This window comes from Panthera pardus, unplaced genomic scaffold (assembly GCF_024362965.1).
Source record: "Panthera pardus isolate Hobbes unplaced genomic scaffold, ASM2436296v1 HiC_scaffold_16, whole genome shotgun sequence".
In the NCBI taxonomy this organism is placed as follows: Eukaryota; Metazoa; Chordata; class Mammalia; order Carnivora; family Felidae; genus Panthera; species Panthera pardus.
Window position 1 is genome coordinate 47,318,865 of NW_026526721.1, and position 13,534 is coordinate 47,332,398.

Here is a 13,534-nt window from a genome sequence, read left to right on the forward strand (position 1 = left end):
CTTCTGAGAGGCAGGTTGTAGTGCTCATTTGTCCCAGGTCTCAAGCCACAATAGCCCTCTGAAAATTTCTCACAGTTCTCCAAACATTAGAGTGGATTATAAAGGAAATTCAAATTAAATGCTTTTCGAATTTGAGAGTGAAATAGTGATAGGATCAGCCTTACTTTAGGAAAGTTGTCAGTTGACTTAGAAAAACATTAAACTGAGAATAAACTAAGGGTTGATGGGGGTGGGAGGGAGGGGAAAGTGGGTGATGGGCATTACTACATGCTGTTCAGTGCAGCCACTAAGGAGCTTATATTTGCAATAGGAGTAATTGCAAAGCTATCAAGTAGTGACCTTACAGAGCAAAAGCTCCCAAAGAGTCACTGATTCCAGAGGCCTTTTAGCTTACAGTTGAAGTTTTATTCTGTGCCTTAATTTCTCCATGCCTAGAATGCCTCTTGGGAAATAGCCAGTTGTTTTCAATTCAGTTTCTAATACATACCTGACAGATCAAATGATGGACCTCATCCTCCCTGAATTCATTACATTTCCCATTACTTGTGTGTGTGTGTTTAGCCAACCCACCTAACCTTTTTGTACTTCAGGTTCTTCATTTATACATTAAGAGGTTGGACTTCTCAGATCAATTCCAGTGCCACAATTTTCTCAAGGAAGGAAGTGTTTTTTAAGTGCCTATTATGCTATATGTACTAAAGTACGGTGGTAGTTGCTATGGGGAATACAAGAGAAGTTTGAAGTCTCAGTGGGTATACTCCTACTTGGAAGATAAGACACACACATGAAACAATTAGGAGCAGTATAAGGTGGTACATCATTAAGTACTAAGGGACTACTAGAGAACCATTGCCCCTTTTTTTCTTTATCCCTACTTGCAGGTTGAATAATGCCTGGAGAAGAAACAGGAAGACTTATCCATCATTTCAGGGAATGCCCAGGGCAGAATGATAGAAAAGGTGGCTCTTTAATGTTTACTGTGCAATGGCAAGCTTTCTGCTTATCATTTTAGCTTCCCTGATATTGTGTCCTACCCCTAGCCCAGCAAGGCACCCAAAACTTAAAGCTTACTTCTAAAGGAGGTTCAACAATGGCAGTATTTTTCAAAGTGTGGCAGGCTGACCACCTGCATCAGATGAATCACCCTGAGAGTTTATTAAACATATGGATGTCTGTCTCTCCAGAGGCAAGGGAAACAAAAGCAAAAATGAACTATTGGGATCTGATCAAGATAAAAAGCTTCTTCACAGCAAAGGAAACAATCAGCAAAATTAAAAGGCAACCGACAGAATTGGAGAAGATGTTTGCAAATGACATATTAGATAGAGGGTTAGTATCCAAAATCTATAAAGAGCATATCAAACCCAACACCCAAAGAACAAATAACCCAATGAATAAATGGGCCAAAGACAGGAACAGACACTTTTCCAAAGAAGACATCCAGATGGCTAACAGACACATGAAGAGATGCTCAGCATCACTCATCAGGGAAATAGAAATCAAAGCCACAATGAGATGCCACCTCATACCTGTCAGAATGGCTAAAATTAACAACTCCTGCAACAACAGATGTTGGCAAGGATGTGGAGAAAGAGGAACCCCTTTGCACTGCTGGTGGGAATGCAAACTGGTGCAGACACTCTGGAAAACAGTATGGGGGGGTCATCAAAAAATTAAAAATAGAACTACCCTATAATTCAGCAATTGCATTACTAGGTATTTACCCAAAGGATACAAAAATGCTGATTCTAAGGATCACATGCACCCCAGTGTTTATAACAGCACTATTGACAAAGTATGGAAAGAGCCCAGATGTCCATCGACTGATGAATGGATAAAGAAGATGTGGGGTATATGTGTGTGTATATATATATACCTATACATATATACATACATACAATGGAATATTACTCAGTGATCCAAAAGAATGAAATTTTGCCATTTACAACAACGTGGATGGAACTAGAGTGTATTATGCTAAGTGAAATAAGTCAGAGAAAGACAAATATATGATTTCACTCATGTGGAATTTAAAAAAAAACAAATCAGATGAATGTAGGGAAAGGGAAGCAAAAATAAGATAAAAACAGAGAGGAAGACAAACCATAAGAGACTCTTAAATACAGAGAAAAAACTGAGGGTTTGTTGGCGGGGCATTGTGCGGGGGGATGGGCTAAATGGGTGATGGGCATTAAAGAGGGCACTTGTTGAGATGAGCATTGGGTGTTATATGTAAGTAATGAATCGCTAAATTCTATTCCTGAATTAAAAAAAATATTTTTTAAAAATATGGATGTCTGGGAGTACCTGGGTGGCTCAGTTGGTTAAGCATCCAACTCTTGATTTTGGTTCAGGTCATGATCTTGCAGTTCATGAGTTTGAGCTCCATATTAGGCTCTGTGCTGACAGTGCACAGAGATTGAGAGCTTGAGATTCTCTCTTTCTCCCCCTCTGTCTGCCCCTCCCCTCTCTCAAAATAAATAAATAAATTTTATTTGAAAAAAAAAAGAAAAAAGAAAAGAAAACAACTTAATTTGCTATGGCACCAAAAAATAAAATAAAATACTTAGGAATAAACTTAACGAAGGAAGTGAAAAACCTGTACTCTGAAAACTATAAAACTTTGATGAAAGAAATTGAAGATGACACAAATGGAAAAATATTTCATGCTTATGGATTGTAAGAATTAATATCATTAAAATGTTTATACTATCAAAGCCATCCTTGTCAAAATCTCAATAGCATTTTTCACAGAACTAGAATAAATAATTCTAAAATATTTATGGAACCACAAAAGACCCCAAATAACCACAGCAATTCAGAGAAAGAAGAACAAAGCTGGAGATATAATTTCAGGTTTCAAGATATACTACAAAGCTGTAGTAATCAAAACAGTATAGTACTACAGGCACAAACATAGATGTAATAGATCAGTGAACAGAATAGAGATCCCAGAAATATATTGAAACTTATAGGGTCAGTTAATGTATGACAAAGGAGGCAATAACAGACAATGGGGAAAAGACAGTCTCTTCAACATATAGTGTTGGGAAAACTGGAGAGGTATATGCAAAAGAATGAAACTAAACCACTTGCTAACACCATACACATGTATACAACACACACACACACACACACACACACACACACACAACTCAAAATGAATTAAAGACCTAAGTGTGAGACCTGAAACCATAAAACCCCTAGAAGAGAACACAGGCAGTAATTTTTTGACATCAGCTGTAGCAACATTTTTCTAGATATGTCTTTTAAGGCAAGGGAAACAAAAGCAAAATAAACTATTGGGATTACATCAAAATAAAAAGCTTTTGCACATTGAAGGAAAGCATGAACAAAACAGGAAGGCAGCCTACTGAATGGGAGAAAATATTTACAAATGATATTTGATAAGGGGTGAATATTCAAAATATACAGCTCAACACCCCCCCCCCAAAAGTCAATCACATTGAAAAATAAGCAGAGGACCTGAATAGACATTTTTCCAAAGAAGCCATTGAAATGGCCCAGAGACACATGAAATGATGCTCAACATCACTAATCAACTGGGAAATGCAAATCAAAACCACAATGAGCGATCACATTACACCTGTCAGAATGGCTAAAATCAAAAAGACAAGAATAACAACTGTTGAGGAGGATGTAAAGAAAAAGGAACTCTCGTACACTGCTGGTGGGAATGTAAATTGGTACAGACACTGCGGAATACAGCATGGATCTTTCTCGAGAAATTATAAATTGAAATACCATGTGATCCAATATTTCCATTACTGGGAAAACTAATTCGGGAGAATATATGCACCCCTATGTTTATTGCAGTATTGTTTACTATTCTTTGTAGCAAAGATATGGAAGCAGCCTAAGTGTCTATTGAGAGATAAATGGATAAAGAAGGTGTTGTATATATAATACACAATGGAATATTATGCAGCCATAAAAAGTGCTGAGATATTCATCCTTTACAACAATATAGATGGACCTGGAGGGTATTATGCTAAGGAGAATAAGTCAGACTGAGAAAGACAAATACTTTATAATTTCACTCATATGTGAAATCTAAAAAACAAAGCAAATGAATAACAAAAAGCAGAATCAAACCTATAAAAACAGAATAAACTGATGGTTGCCAGAGGAAAGCGTGGTAGGGGGATAGGCAAAATGGGTGAAGAGGGATGGGCGATACAGGCTTCCAGTTATGGAATGGAGAAGGGATGGGAATAAAAGGCACAACATAGGAAATACAGTCAATGATATGGCAATAGTGTTGTATGGTGGCAAATGGTAGCTACACTTGTGGTGAGCATAGTATAACGTAAGGAGATTTTGAATCACTCTGTTGTGCAACAGAAACTATTGTAACATTGTATGCCAACTATACTTAAATTAAAAAATATATATTTTAAAGACCTTTGGCTTTTTACCATTTTTACTTAAGCCTCCATCATGCTTCTTTTCATGTCAGGTAGTTTTGGAAGGACTGGATGTTTTGGGGGTCTTACTAACAGGAAATTCATTTGGTTTCACAGTCACTTTTATGTATAGTCAAGCTGTTGCTAGACATCTTGGCATAGGAAAGGCTTCCAGAAATTTATTGGCCACTGTGCCGCCTCACCCAGCCATTGTCAAATAAAGATGAAAGGCCAAAGATTATATCCCAAAATGAATATGTCCTTTGGTTCCCAGCACTGGAAGTTTATGGATTGAAAGAAGAAAGTTTCAAAATATCTGGAGCCAAAAGCTAGTCAGTCAATGAAAATTTCCCTTTCAGTTCCTGGCTTCAGAATTTCTGCTTCTAAGTAAGCTTTTTACTTTCATGTAAGCCCATCCATGTGTTGAAGAGTATGTTAGTTAATTTAACATTTTTCTGTACTTTTTAGTAATCTAATTTCAAAGGATATGTAGTCCACAATGTTACTGAAATGGAATTTCTTTATGTTCTACATGACTAATTCATACTCTTCCTCTGGATCTTGGGTTGCCTGATTCTTCTATCTTAATTTTATCTTCCATTATACTCTCTGATAGTGCTTTGTGGTTTTCACCATAGAAATCAATATTATATATAGTTGTATACTTACTTTCTGTCACTCTCTTAGACATTAAATATGCCAAAGACAAGAAGCACAACTATTTTTATACGTCAACTATTCAGTAAAATTTTTTTAAGTTTATTTATTTATTTTGAGAGAGTGAGAGAGGACACATGAGTGGAGGTGGGGCAAAGAGAGGGAGAGACAGAATCCCAAGCAGGCTCCATGCTTTCAGCGCGTGGAGCTGAAACATGAGGCTCAAAATCATGAACTGTGAGATCGTGACCTGAGCCAATATGAAGAGTCAAACGCTTAACTGACTGAGCCATCCAGGAGCCCAACTCTTCAGTAAATATTAAATAAAAGAATAAAATGAAATTTAAAAGCTAAATTATACAGTTGCTTAAAACAAGTAGTTTAAGAACTGTCCTAAGGTGTTGCTAACAAGATATGCAGATTATTTTATTACAGTACCCTGATAAATCCAAAATATATTTTTCTTGATATCTTTTTTGGAAGAACTAAGAATATGTTAGGCAATTAACTTCAATATCTTTTTTTTTAAGGGAACTTCTAATATAGAACCCTAGTTTGGAAAGGAATAGGAGGTAAAAAGTGTTATAGACTCTGAGTTCTTATGTCTTCTCTTTCTCTTGAGAGCCCAGCTATCCTGTCACTCCATTCCTGTTCTTCTAGCTCACATGCCTCTACCAGTCTTTCATCTTAAGTCATTGTTCCTACCATGTGACGTAACTGAGAGCAGTGAGTTCTAAGCAATTTTGCCTTAAGAATAGATGAATCCCCTTTAGTTTGGTTAAGATTGTTACATTTTTCAAAAAGAGTGTTGTGAAGAAAATAAAAGGTCATGGGATGTTAACACCCCAGGATGGGAAAAAGCGAAAGAAGAATAATTATTCAGCATGCAGATCCTTATTCTGCAATAATTCAGGTACAGCCATGGATGGTCTTGGTGAGAAAGCTGCCTAGGGAATCCTACTTAAAATTCCCCCATATTGTTTATTCTCTGGATACTTCCCCTTGCCTCATTACGTCTCGATAGAAAAAGAGGGCAGACAGCTGAACTGTTGGGTAACTAGACTTATGTGGGCTTCAAGGGATGATGGATAGACTGATAACTGAGGAGGGAGAAACCTATAAGGCAGCAGTAGAAGACAAGAGAAGAAAAGTGGGCAAATCATGGAAGTGAGAATGTGAGAAGTGTGTATACATAGGGGAGTATATATGTGTATGTGTTTTGGGAGTAATCAAATACAGTTGGATTTGTAAAGGGCTAAATTATAGATAACTTTCAGGGACAAGCATTTGTAGAGAGGTTATTTCCAACTTTGCATGTGTTTAATAGAATTATTTTGAAACTAAAGCTTTTCCTAGTCATTTCAGTGTAAGTTTGGAATCATTCCATTCATTTCACACTGAAGTATTGAGGGGTTGTCCCATTTTTGGAGTTTTTTAAGGATATTTTCAGCGATCATCAGTTTGCATTTGCGCTTATATGGGTTGGGGAATTTGTGCCCAATGCTGTTTCACAGTCACTATGTTGGGAGCCAGGATACGGTTTTAACACTCTTGACTTGAATGAAGCTTCAGCTCCTCTTTCTCAAATTTGGGTTAAAGTGCAAGTCAACAGACTTTGGGTGGTCTCACCTTCACCCCTCAGAGAAGCAAATCCACATGACCAAACTCCTTCACAATTTGGCAAGACAGTAGTCTTCTCTCATGAGACACCCAAGACAAGAATAGCAAGGACATTGGAGGTCAGTCCTGAGGTAGGTTGCCAGAGCTTATGTGGGGGAAATTTGTCCAAAACTTGCTTTCACTCTCTCCAGCCTTAACTCATGCTCCTAGTTGTTTCCCTTTTATAAAAATGAAAAATTATGAAATTTTCCATTGAGGTCTCGGAGGAAAATAGAAGAATAAAATAAGGATGCCAAAGAGTTTTAGAAATGTCAGCAAGGAAAAGAGCAAGCAGTACCACATCTTCATGTAGTGGTGGCCATGTTGGGACTTTTCCTCTCTGCCATTGTCATTGCTGGGCACTCTTGATAGGGGAAGATCTTTGCTGTTATTAAACTTTTGAAGGAAAAAGAGGATAGCACTCATCTAAAATACATGCTTTCTAAAACTCCATTTCTTGGACAGTTCTTCAGATCATTTCCATTCATGCTCAGAATTTCTATGACATAATACCTCAGTGTTTTCAAAGAAATTAACCTCTGTGCTTGAGCTTTATCTGTTTTTTATTATAGCCTGTATAGCCTTCAAGTTCCCACAAGTGCCATCCCGTGTGTGTGTGTGTGTGTGTGTGTGTGTGTATGTGTCTGGGTGTTTGTGTCTCTATGTGAGTGTGTGTGTGTGAGAGAGAGAGAAATTCTCTTGCATTTGTCAGCTTTCAGTCTCATGTCAGGGAACAAACCTACTGGAAACATCCTGTATGATTTATTCTCCTTTTCTTTCCTGTAGAACATGTAGTATTTATCTAGTTGGGAAGATTTTAAATGTGTTAGAACACAAAACTGTAAATAATCAAAAAAGAATTATATGTCATGCTCACCTGCCAGGCCTAGTGCTTGGCTGGCTAGTGAACTTTTCCACCTTCCAGGTGCACACCCCGATGTGATACATACCTCATTCATTGGTTTTTCATAGATGTCCTCCTGCCAAGGGGCAGATTTTGCTTGAAAAGCATCTCGCTGGAGAGCCTCTAACACCTTTTTTGGAGTGACAAACCCATACTGAGCTTCCAGCAAAGCCAAGTCCATTTTTTCAGCCTTTAAAATGCCTATGACTTCATCTCGAGCCTGTAGGAACAAAAGCCATTTCAGAAAGCTTGCTTTATCTACCAGCAGTCTCTGAAAGTGATCTCTTGTGAGAATTGAGTGCTTTTTTCTTCTATTTCAAATATAAACAAATCATATTTGTTTATATTGCCTTTTACAAAAGGTAGCAAAACTATGTCCCTTCATCCTTCTTATAATCTAATTATACGTTAATAATATTTGAAAAGTGATCACTGTGCAACATGGGGGAGACTCAACATTTTTTACTGTTTGACAAGCAGATAACATGATACTCTTTCTATGGGCTGACATGTAACATTTTCAAGGGTAAGAAATAAGATTCTCCTATATGTATAGTAGCTGTTTTTAATTTTTTATGCAGGTTAATAATGCTAGGGCAAGTCTAGGAGCCAGTTCACATGGGGTATAAAAGTGCCTTTTGTTATTTAAAGCAATCCAGAAGTCGTCTGGTATTATTCATACATGCCTGTGCACTGAAGCTCATGAGCAGCACGGACAAAGGATGTGATCTTTCACGTGTTGCTTGCCAATTGCATGTCATAATGAGAGCCCTTTTACGTAGGATTAATTGCCCTTCCAGTTGGCAGAAGAGAATTATGTGTATATGTACTTTCTTTCATGTACATACAGGTATGAACCACAGATCATCTATTTCCGTGGCAGCATACACACCAAATTCACAAGCAGCCTTCTCCTTGAATGTAGGGATAATTGTAAGCCAGCTGACCTGTAGTTCTCCTTCCAGAATGCTCAGAAGAAATAATAGATCATCTCTTGAGAGGTCCTCTCCTTGGTGACCGATACCACCGTGTGACTTAGGACAGGGAAGAATTGCCTCCGACTCACTGGTGGGGTCTTTGTCTTGCTGTCTCTGCTTCATGTCCTCAGGCCCTTGGAAACCATGGCCTTTACTATGTCTTGGAAACTGCTTTGGGACTGAGCCCTCTGTGTCACTGCTTCTGGAACGCATTCTTTAAAGCCTGAAAAGAAGGAAAACAATTTGTAACTCCTAATGGAAGTGGAGTTTTAATAAGGGCACCTATTACTGCTTTAACAGGTCTGCACTCTTGCTCTATTTACCTCAGCCAAAGACTTGATCTTTCTGAAGTCTACAGCAGAGAATGGCATTAGCAGATTCATAAATCACAGTTTTATTTACACTTCTGTTTTTAAAACCAACATTTTAAAAAGGTGTTCTGCTTTGATTAAGGCCACTTATGTCCATGGGTAAACAGACTATATTTGAACTTCATCCACCAAGTATTTCATCTCCGGGATCCAGGTCATGCCTCTAACCACAGCCCAAGTGTTTACTGGAGTTAAGATGTACTTAACACAATTGTAAAATAGTAAATTTGCTAATTGTTCTAAGTTTCTGCAGATTCACATTATAGTATTTCCTTTGGAAGCTTTAAAAATTTTTGAAATTTCTTAATCTTTGGTGCTTTAAGATAGAAGCATCAGAATTACTGCTAGAAAATACTTTGGGTTACATTGTTTTGACAAGGAAGTCCAATATTAAAGGAATGAAGCCTTGGTCTCTGGCTGTATCCCTGACATTCTGCTAAAATCCCAGATCTATCCTTGGATACGTCAAGGATTTATTGTTAGGACACTTATCTCCAAAACAAGAGACAATGCTGCCTATAGTAGTTGGCCAATATGGAAAATATAAAATAAATGCATATTTGAGGGACACATTAGCTCACATCTGATTATATTATTATCCAAATTATAATAGCAAGAAAAATTGTTCCAGCTTTGAGGTTTTTAATGAAAAGACAGTTTGCATTTTTTTCAGTTTTAGAAAAAATGCTACAGTGAATATTACATTTTTTTTCCTGTGTACATTTCTCCTTTAGGGTATAGGAGTGGGATTTTGGGGGTGCACAGTGTATGTTCTCTCTACATTTAGTCGAATTTGTCAATTTTTAAATTAATTTTTTTTCCTTATAATTTGCATTAGACACCAAAACTTGATCAGTGACAGTAGAAAAGAGTGTGAAGACCGTGGACTCTGGGACCACACTGCCTGAGTTCAAATCCCTACTCCATTATTTGTTGGCTGTAAAACTTTGGGGAAGTTACTTAATACCTCTGTGCCTCACTTTTATCATCTGTAGAATGACAATGATAGAATGTTTGTAACCTAAAGTTGCTGTGAGGGTTACATGTCCGCACACATCAGATGTTTGCAACATGCCTGGTAGAAAATTGGCACTCTAAATAAACATTAGCTTTTATTATTAATATTATTATTAACTTTATTTTTATTTCCCCAAATTGTACAGTGAGTCTATATGCCTTTATAGTTAGGAAAAAATTTCAAGAAGAAAAGCAAGTATATTTGATTATCTCTGTCATCTAATGAGGTGTGAGGTATGAATACAGAAGGGGGAAGAAAAGATTACAAGAATAGCTTTGTGTCTTTGCTGGGTACTCTGTTTAAGAAATAATTCTCGGGGGTGGGGGGCGCCTGGGTGGCTCAGTCAGTTAAACGTCTGACTTTGGCTCAGGTCATGATCTCACAGCTTGTGGGTTTGAGCCCTACGTCAGGCTCTGTGCTGACAGCTCAGAGCCTGGAGCCTGCTTCGGATTCTGTGTCTCCCTGTCTCTCTGCTCCTCCCCTGCTCACACTCTGTCTGTCTCTCAAAAAATAAATAAACATTAAAAAAAAAAAAAAAAATCTCCAGATGCCTGGGTGACTTTGTCAGTTAAGCGTCCTACTTCAGCGCAGCTCAGCTCAGCTCAGCTCATGATATCAGTTTGTGAGTCCGAGCCCTGCATCAGGTTCTGCTAACAGCTGGAAGCCTGGAGCCTGCTTCCGATTCTGTGTCTCCCTCGCTCTCTGCCCCTCCCCCACTTGCACTCTGTCTCTCTTTCTCTTTCAAAAATAAACAAATATTAAAAAAAAAAAAATTAAAAATTTAGGGGAGCCTGGGTGGCTTAGTCAGTTGGGTGCCTGACTTCAGCTCAGGTCATTATCTCGAGGTCTGTGAGTTGGAGCCCCACGTCGGGCTCTGTGCTGACAGCTCAAAACCTGGAGCCTGCTTCGGATTCTGTGTCTCCCTCTCTCTCCGCCCCTTCCCCTCTTGCACTCTGTTTCTTTCTCTGTCTCAAAAATAAAATAAACATTAAAAATTAAAAGAAAAGAAAAATAATTCTCACCAGCCTCAATTTGCTGGCACCACTTGAGAGACCTGAGTGTCAGAATAGTTTAGAAACCTTGAGGACTTCAGAGCCAGCCAGCTAGGCCTTGTTCATCCCTCATCCATCCTTCAACAAGCATTTACTGAAAGTGTGTCATGTGCTTTGTTGGTTATTTATGGTGTGGCTTTCTTGCTTCCCTTAATACAAATGATACACTTTTACTTAAAAGTTTATAGAAATAGTTCCTAAAACCGGGATCATGAGAAGTGCACTGAACAAGAAGTTAAATGAAAAGAATTATTTCATGAGGCACCCAGATGGCTCAGTTGGTTAAGCATCTGATTCTTGATGTTGGCTCAGGTCATGATCTCACCACTTGTGGGTTTGAACCCTGTGTTGGGCTCTAGCACTGGCAGCACAGAGCCTGCTTGACATTCTCTTTTTCTCCATCTCTCTCTGCCCTTTCCCCACTCACACTCTCCCTCTCTCTCTCAAAATAAATAAACATTTTTTTAAAAAGAAAAGAATTTATTCACAAATCACCTGTGGGACTTAGTTAAAACATTGACCCTCTGTAAGCCCAGTGTCCTTATTTGTGAAGTGAGGGAGATGGGGAGGTGATCTCTATGACCCCTTTCCCCTATAGTATATAACAATTCTTGCCAGTGTGCCTTTCTTCTAGCATAGGCTATCAGTAGTATATTTAGAAGAGACAGATTTGTGGATCTGCGTCTTACAGAAATCCACAGAAATCTAAATGCTACAGGGGATGATAATTTCCAAAAGAAAGAGATTACAGTTAGAAGACAGTCCTTAAGGAAATAATCCCAGTAAGAATTTTCAGCTGAGAATTTGTTTTTTAAGCCTCCCCATAACAATCAAGCTATAAAAGCAGAACTTGAAGGTGTTTATTGTCTTACGTGTTTATTATTTATATAATAAATATACATATTTATATGTTTATATATATATTATATATATTATATATATAATATATGTATTATATATATTATATTGTTAATATATATGATATATAATATATATTATATTGTTAATATATATGATATATATATTATGTGTTATATATATTATATATATGTAATATATATAATATGTATACATATTATACATATATATACATATTATTATATGTTTTGTCAGCAGTAGGCCAAAGTCAGCTGATAACTAGTGAAACACTTTGCTTCGAAGTTGCAGTTTGAAACATTCACTTTCAAATTTTTACGAGTCACATAATGTGTTTTCTCTACAAGTTATCATTCTCACTTCCCTCTATCACACATTCACTCTATTAGACATTGGAAATTGAAAGATGGTGGTGGTGGTAATGATGATAGCTAATACTTATTGAACACTTACTACATGCCAGGTATTCTTCTAAGCATTTTACATAACTCATTCAGTTCTTGCAGCAACTCTATGGAGTAGGTAAGATTCTTCTCTCCATTTATGGTAAAGAAATGGAGGCACAGCTAACTTACTGAAGGTTGCACAGCTAGTACCTGGCAGAACTGCGATTTGAATCCAGGCAACCTGGCTGCAGAACCTGTACTCATAAAATTCATGCCATAATGCCATTATGCTGTACTGCCAAAGGCAAACAGTTACAGATACTTTGTGGAATGAATATAGACACCCTATCTGAAACATACTTATAGCCTTGCTAAGTAATTACAGTACAGATGAACAATCATCTGGGGTAGTAGTAACCACAGATTCTTCCCTAGATAGCCAAGAAAGAATTCATTTATTTGAGAAAAGCAAAGCATAGAGAAGTATATTTTTGTGTAGGGATGGAAGGTTGAGGTTCTGTGGGAGATATGACTGTGGAAAACCCCATTATATGTATGTGTTTATAAATAATGTATATACATTAGCATAGTATGTGCTATGTACCTTATGAAAACTGGTATATAATGTACCTTTTGAAAACATTCAAAAATAAAAATGAAAAGTATCAGTTAAAAATTATATATCTAATTATTTTCTCCTACCCCATTGAGTTGTCTTAAACATCCCAGGAGAACCCTTGCTCTGGCCTATAGGAATAATGGAAGGTTCTTAACATAGACTAGATCTATTTAAAACAAATAAATATTGTACTGGCTTCAACAGCACATGCACTAAAAAATTGATAAAATAGATAATTAAGTGCCACTTTATTTATAGATTTACTCACACATGAAGGACAGGACCATCCATGTCTTCTGTCCAATATTATTAATCTCCATTGGCATCTCCCATGGGGTATCTGACCTGGTGCTTCATACATAATGGGTATTCCACAAGGTGACTGGTTTGCTTCTTCCACTTTGTGGCCTACCCCAAAACTTAGCGGCTAAACAACAATAGTTCAAAATTCTGTGGGTCATTCTGTGGCTTAAGTCATCTTGCAGCTCAACTGGGCTTGGATGGTCTAAGATGACCTTATTCACATATCTGTCTGTCAGCCAGTTGGGCTAGTAGACCTCAGCTGGATCATCTTATCTCTACTCCTGC

The 13,534-nt window shown here is 37.5% G+C and overlaps 2 protein-coding genes across 4 annotated transcripts in view; one reads left to right on the plus strand and one right to left on the minus strand.

Annotated features, from left to right (window-relative positions):
* The window catches only part of CMSS1 (cms1 ribosomal small subunit homolog), a 379,579-nt gene that overhangs the window by 112,652 nt on the left and 253,393 nt on the right, over nt 1-13,534 (plus strand). The gene's annotated exons all lie outside the window — the stretch shown is intronic.
* Nucleotides 1-13,534, minus strand: part of FILIP1L (filamin A interacting protein 1 like) — a 301,368-nt gene that overhangs the window by 106,731 nt on the left and 181,103 nt on the right. Inside the window, exons 2-3 of the mRNA XM_019448154.2 lie at nt 8,595-8,847; nt 7,694-7,867 (exon numbers count right to left, since the gene is read on the minus strand). Coding sequence (XP_019303699.1) covers nt 7,694-7,867; nt 8,595-8,837 — 417 coding nt within the window. The 5' untranslated portion in view covers nt 8,838-8,847. The remainder of the gene's footprint in view (nt 1-7,693; nt 7,868-8,594; nt 8,848-13,534) is intronic.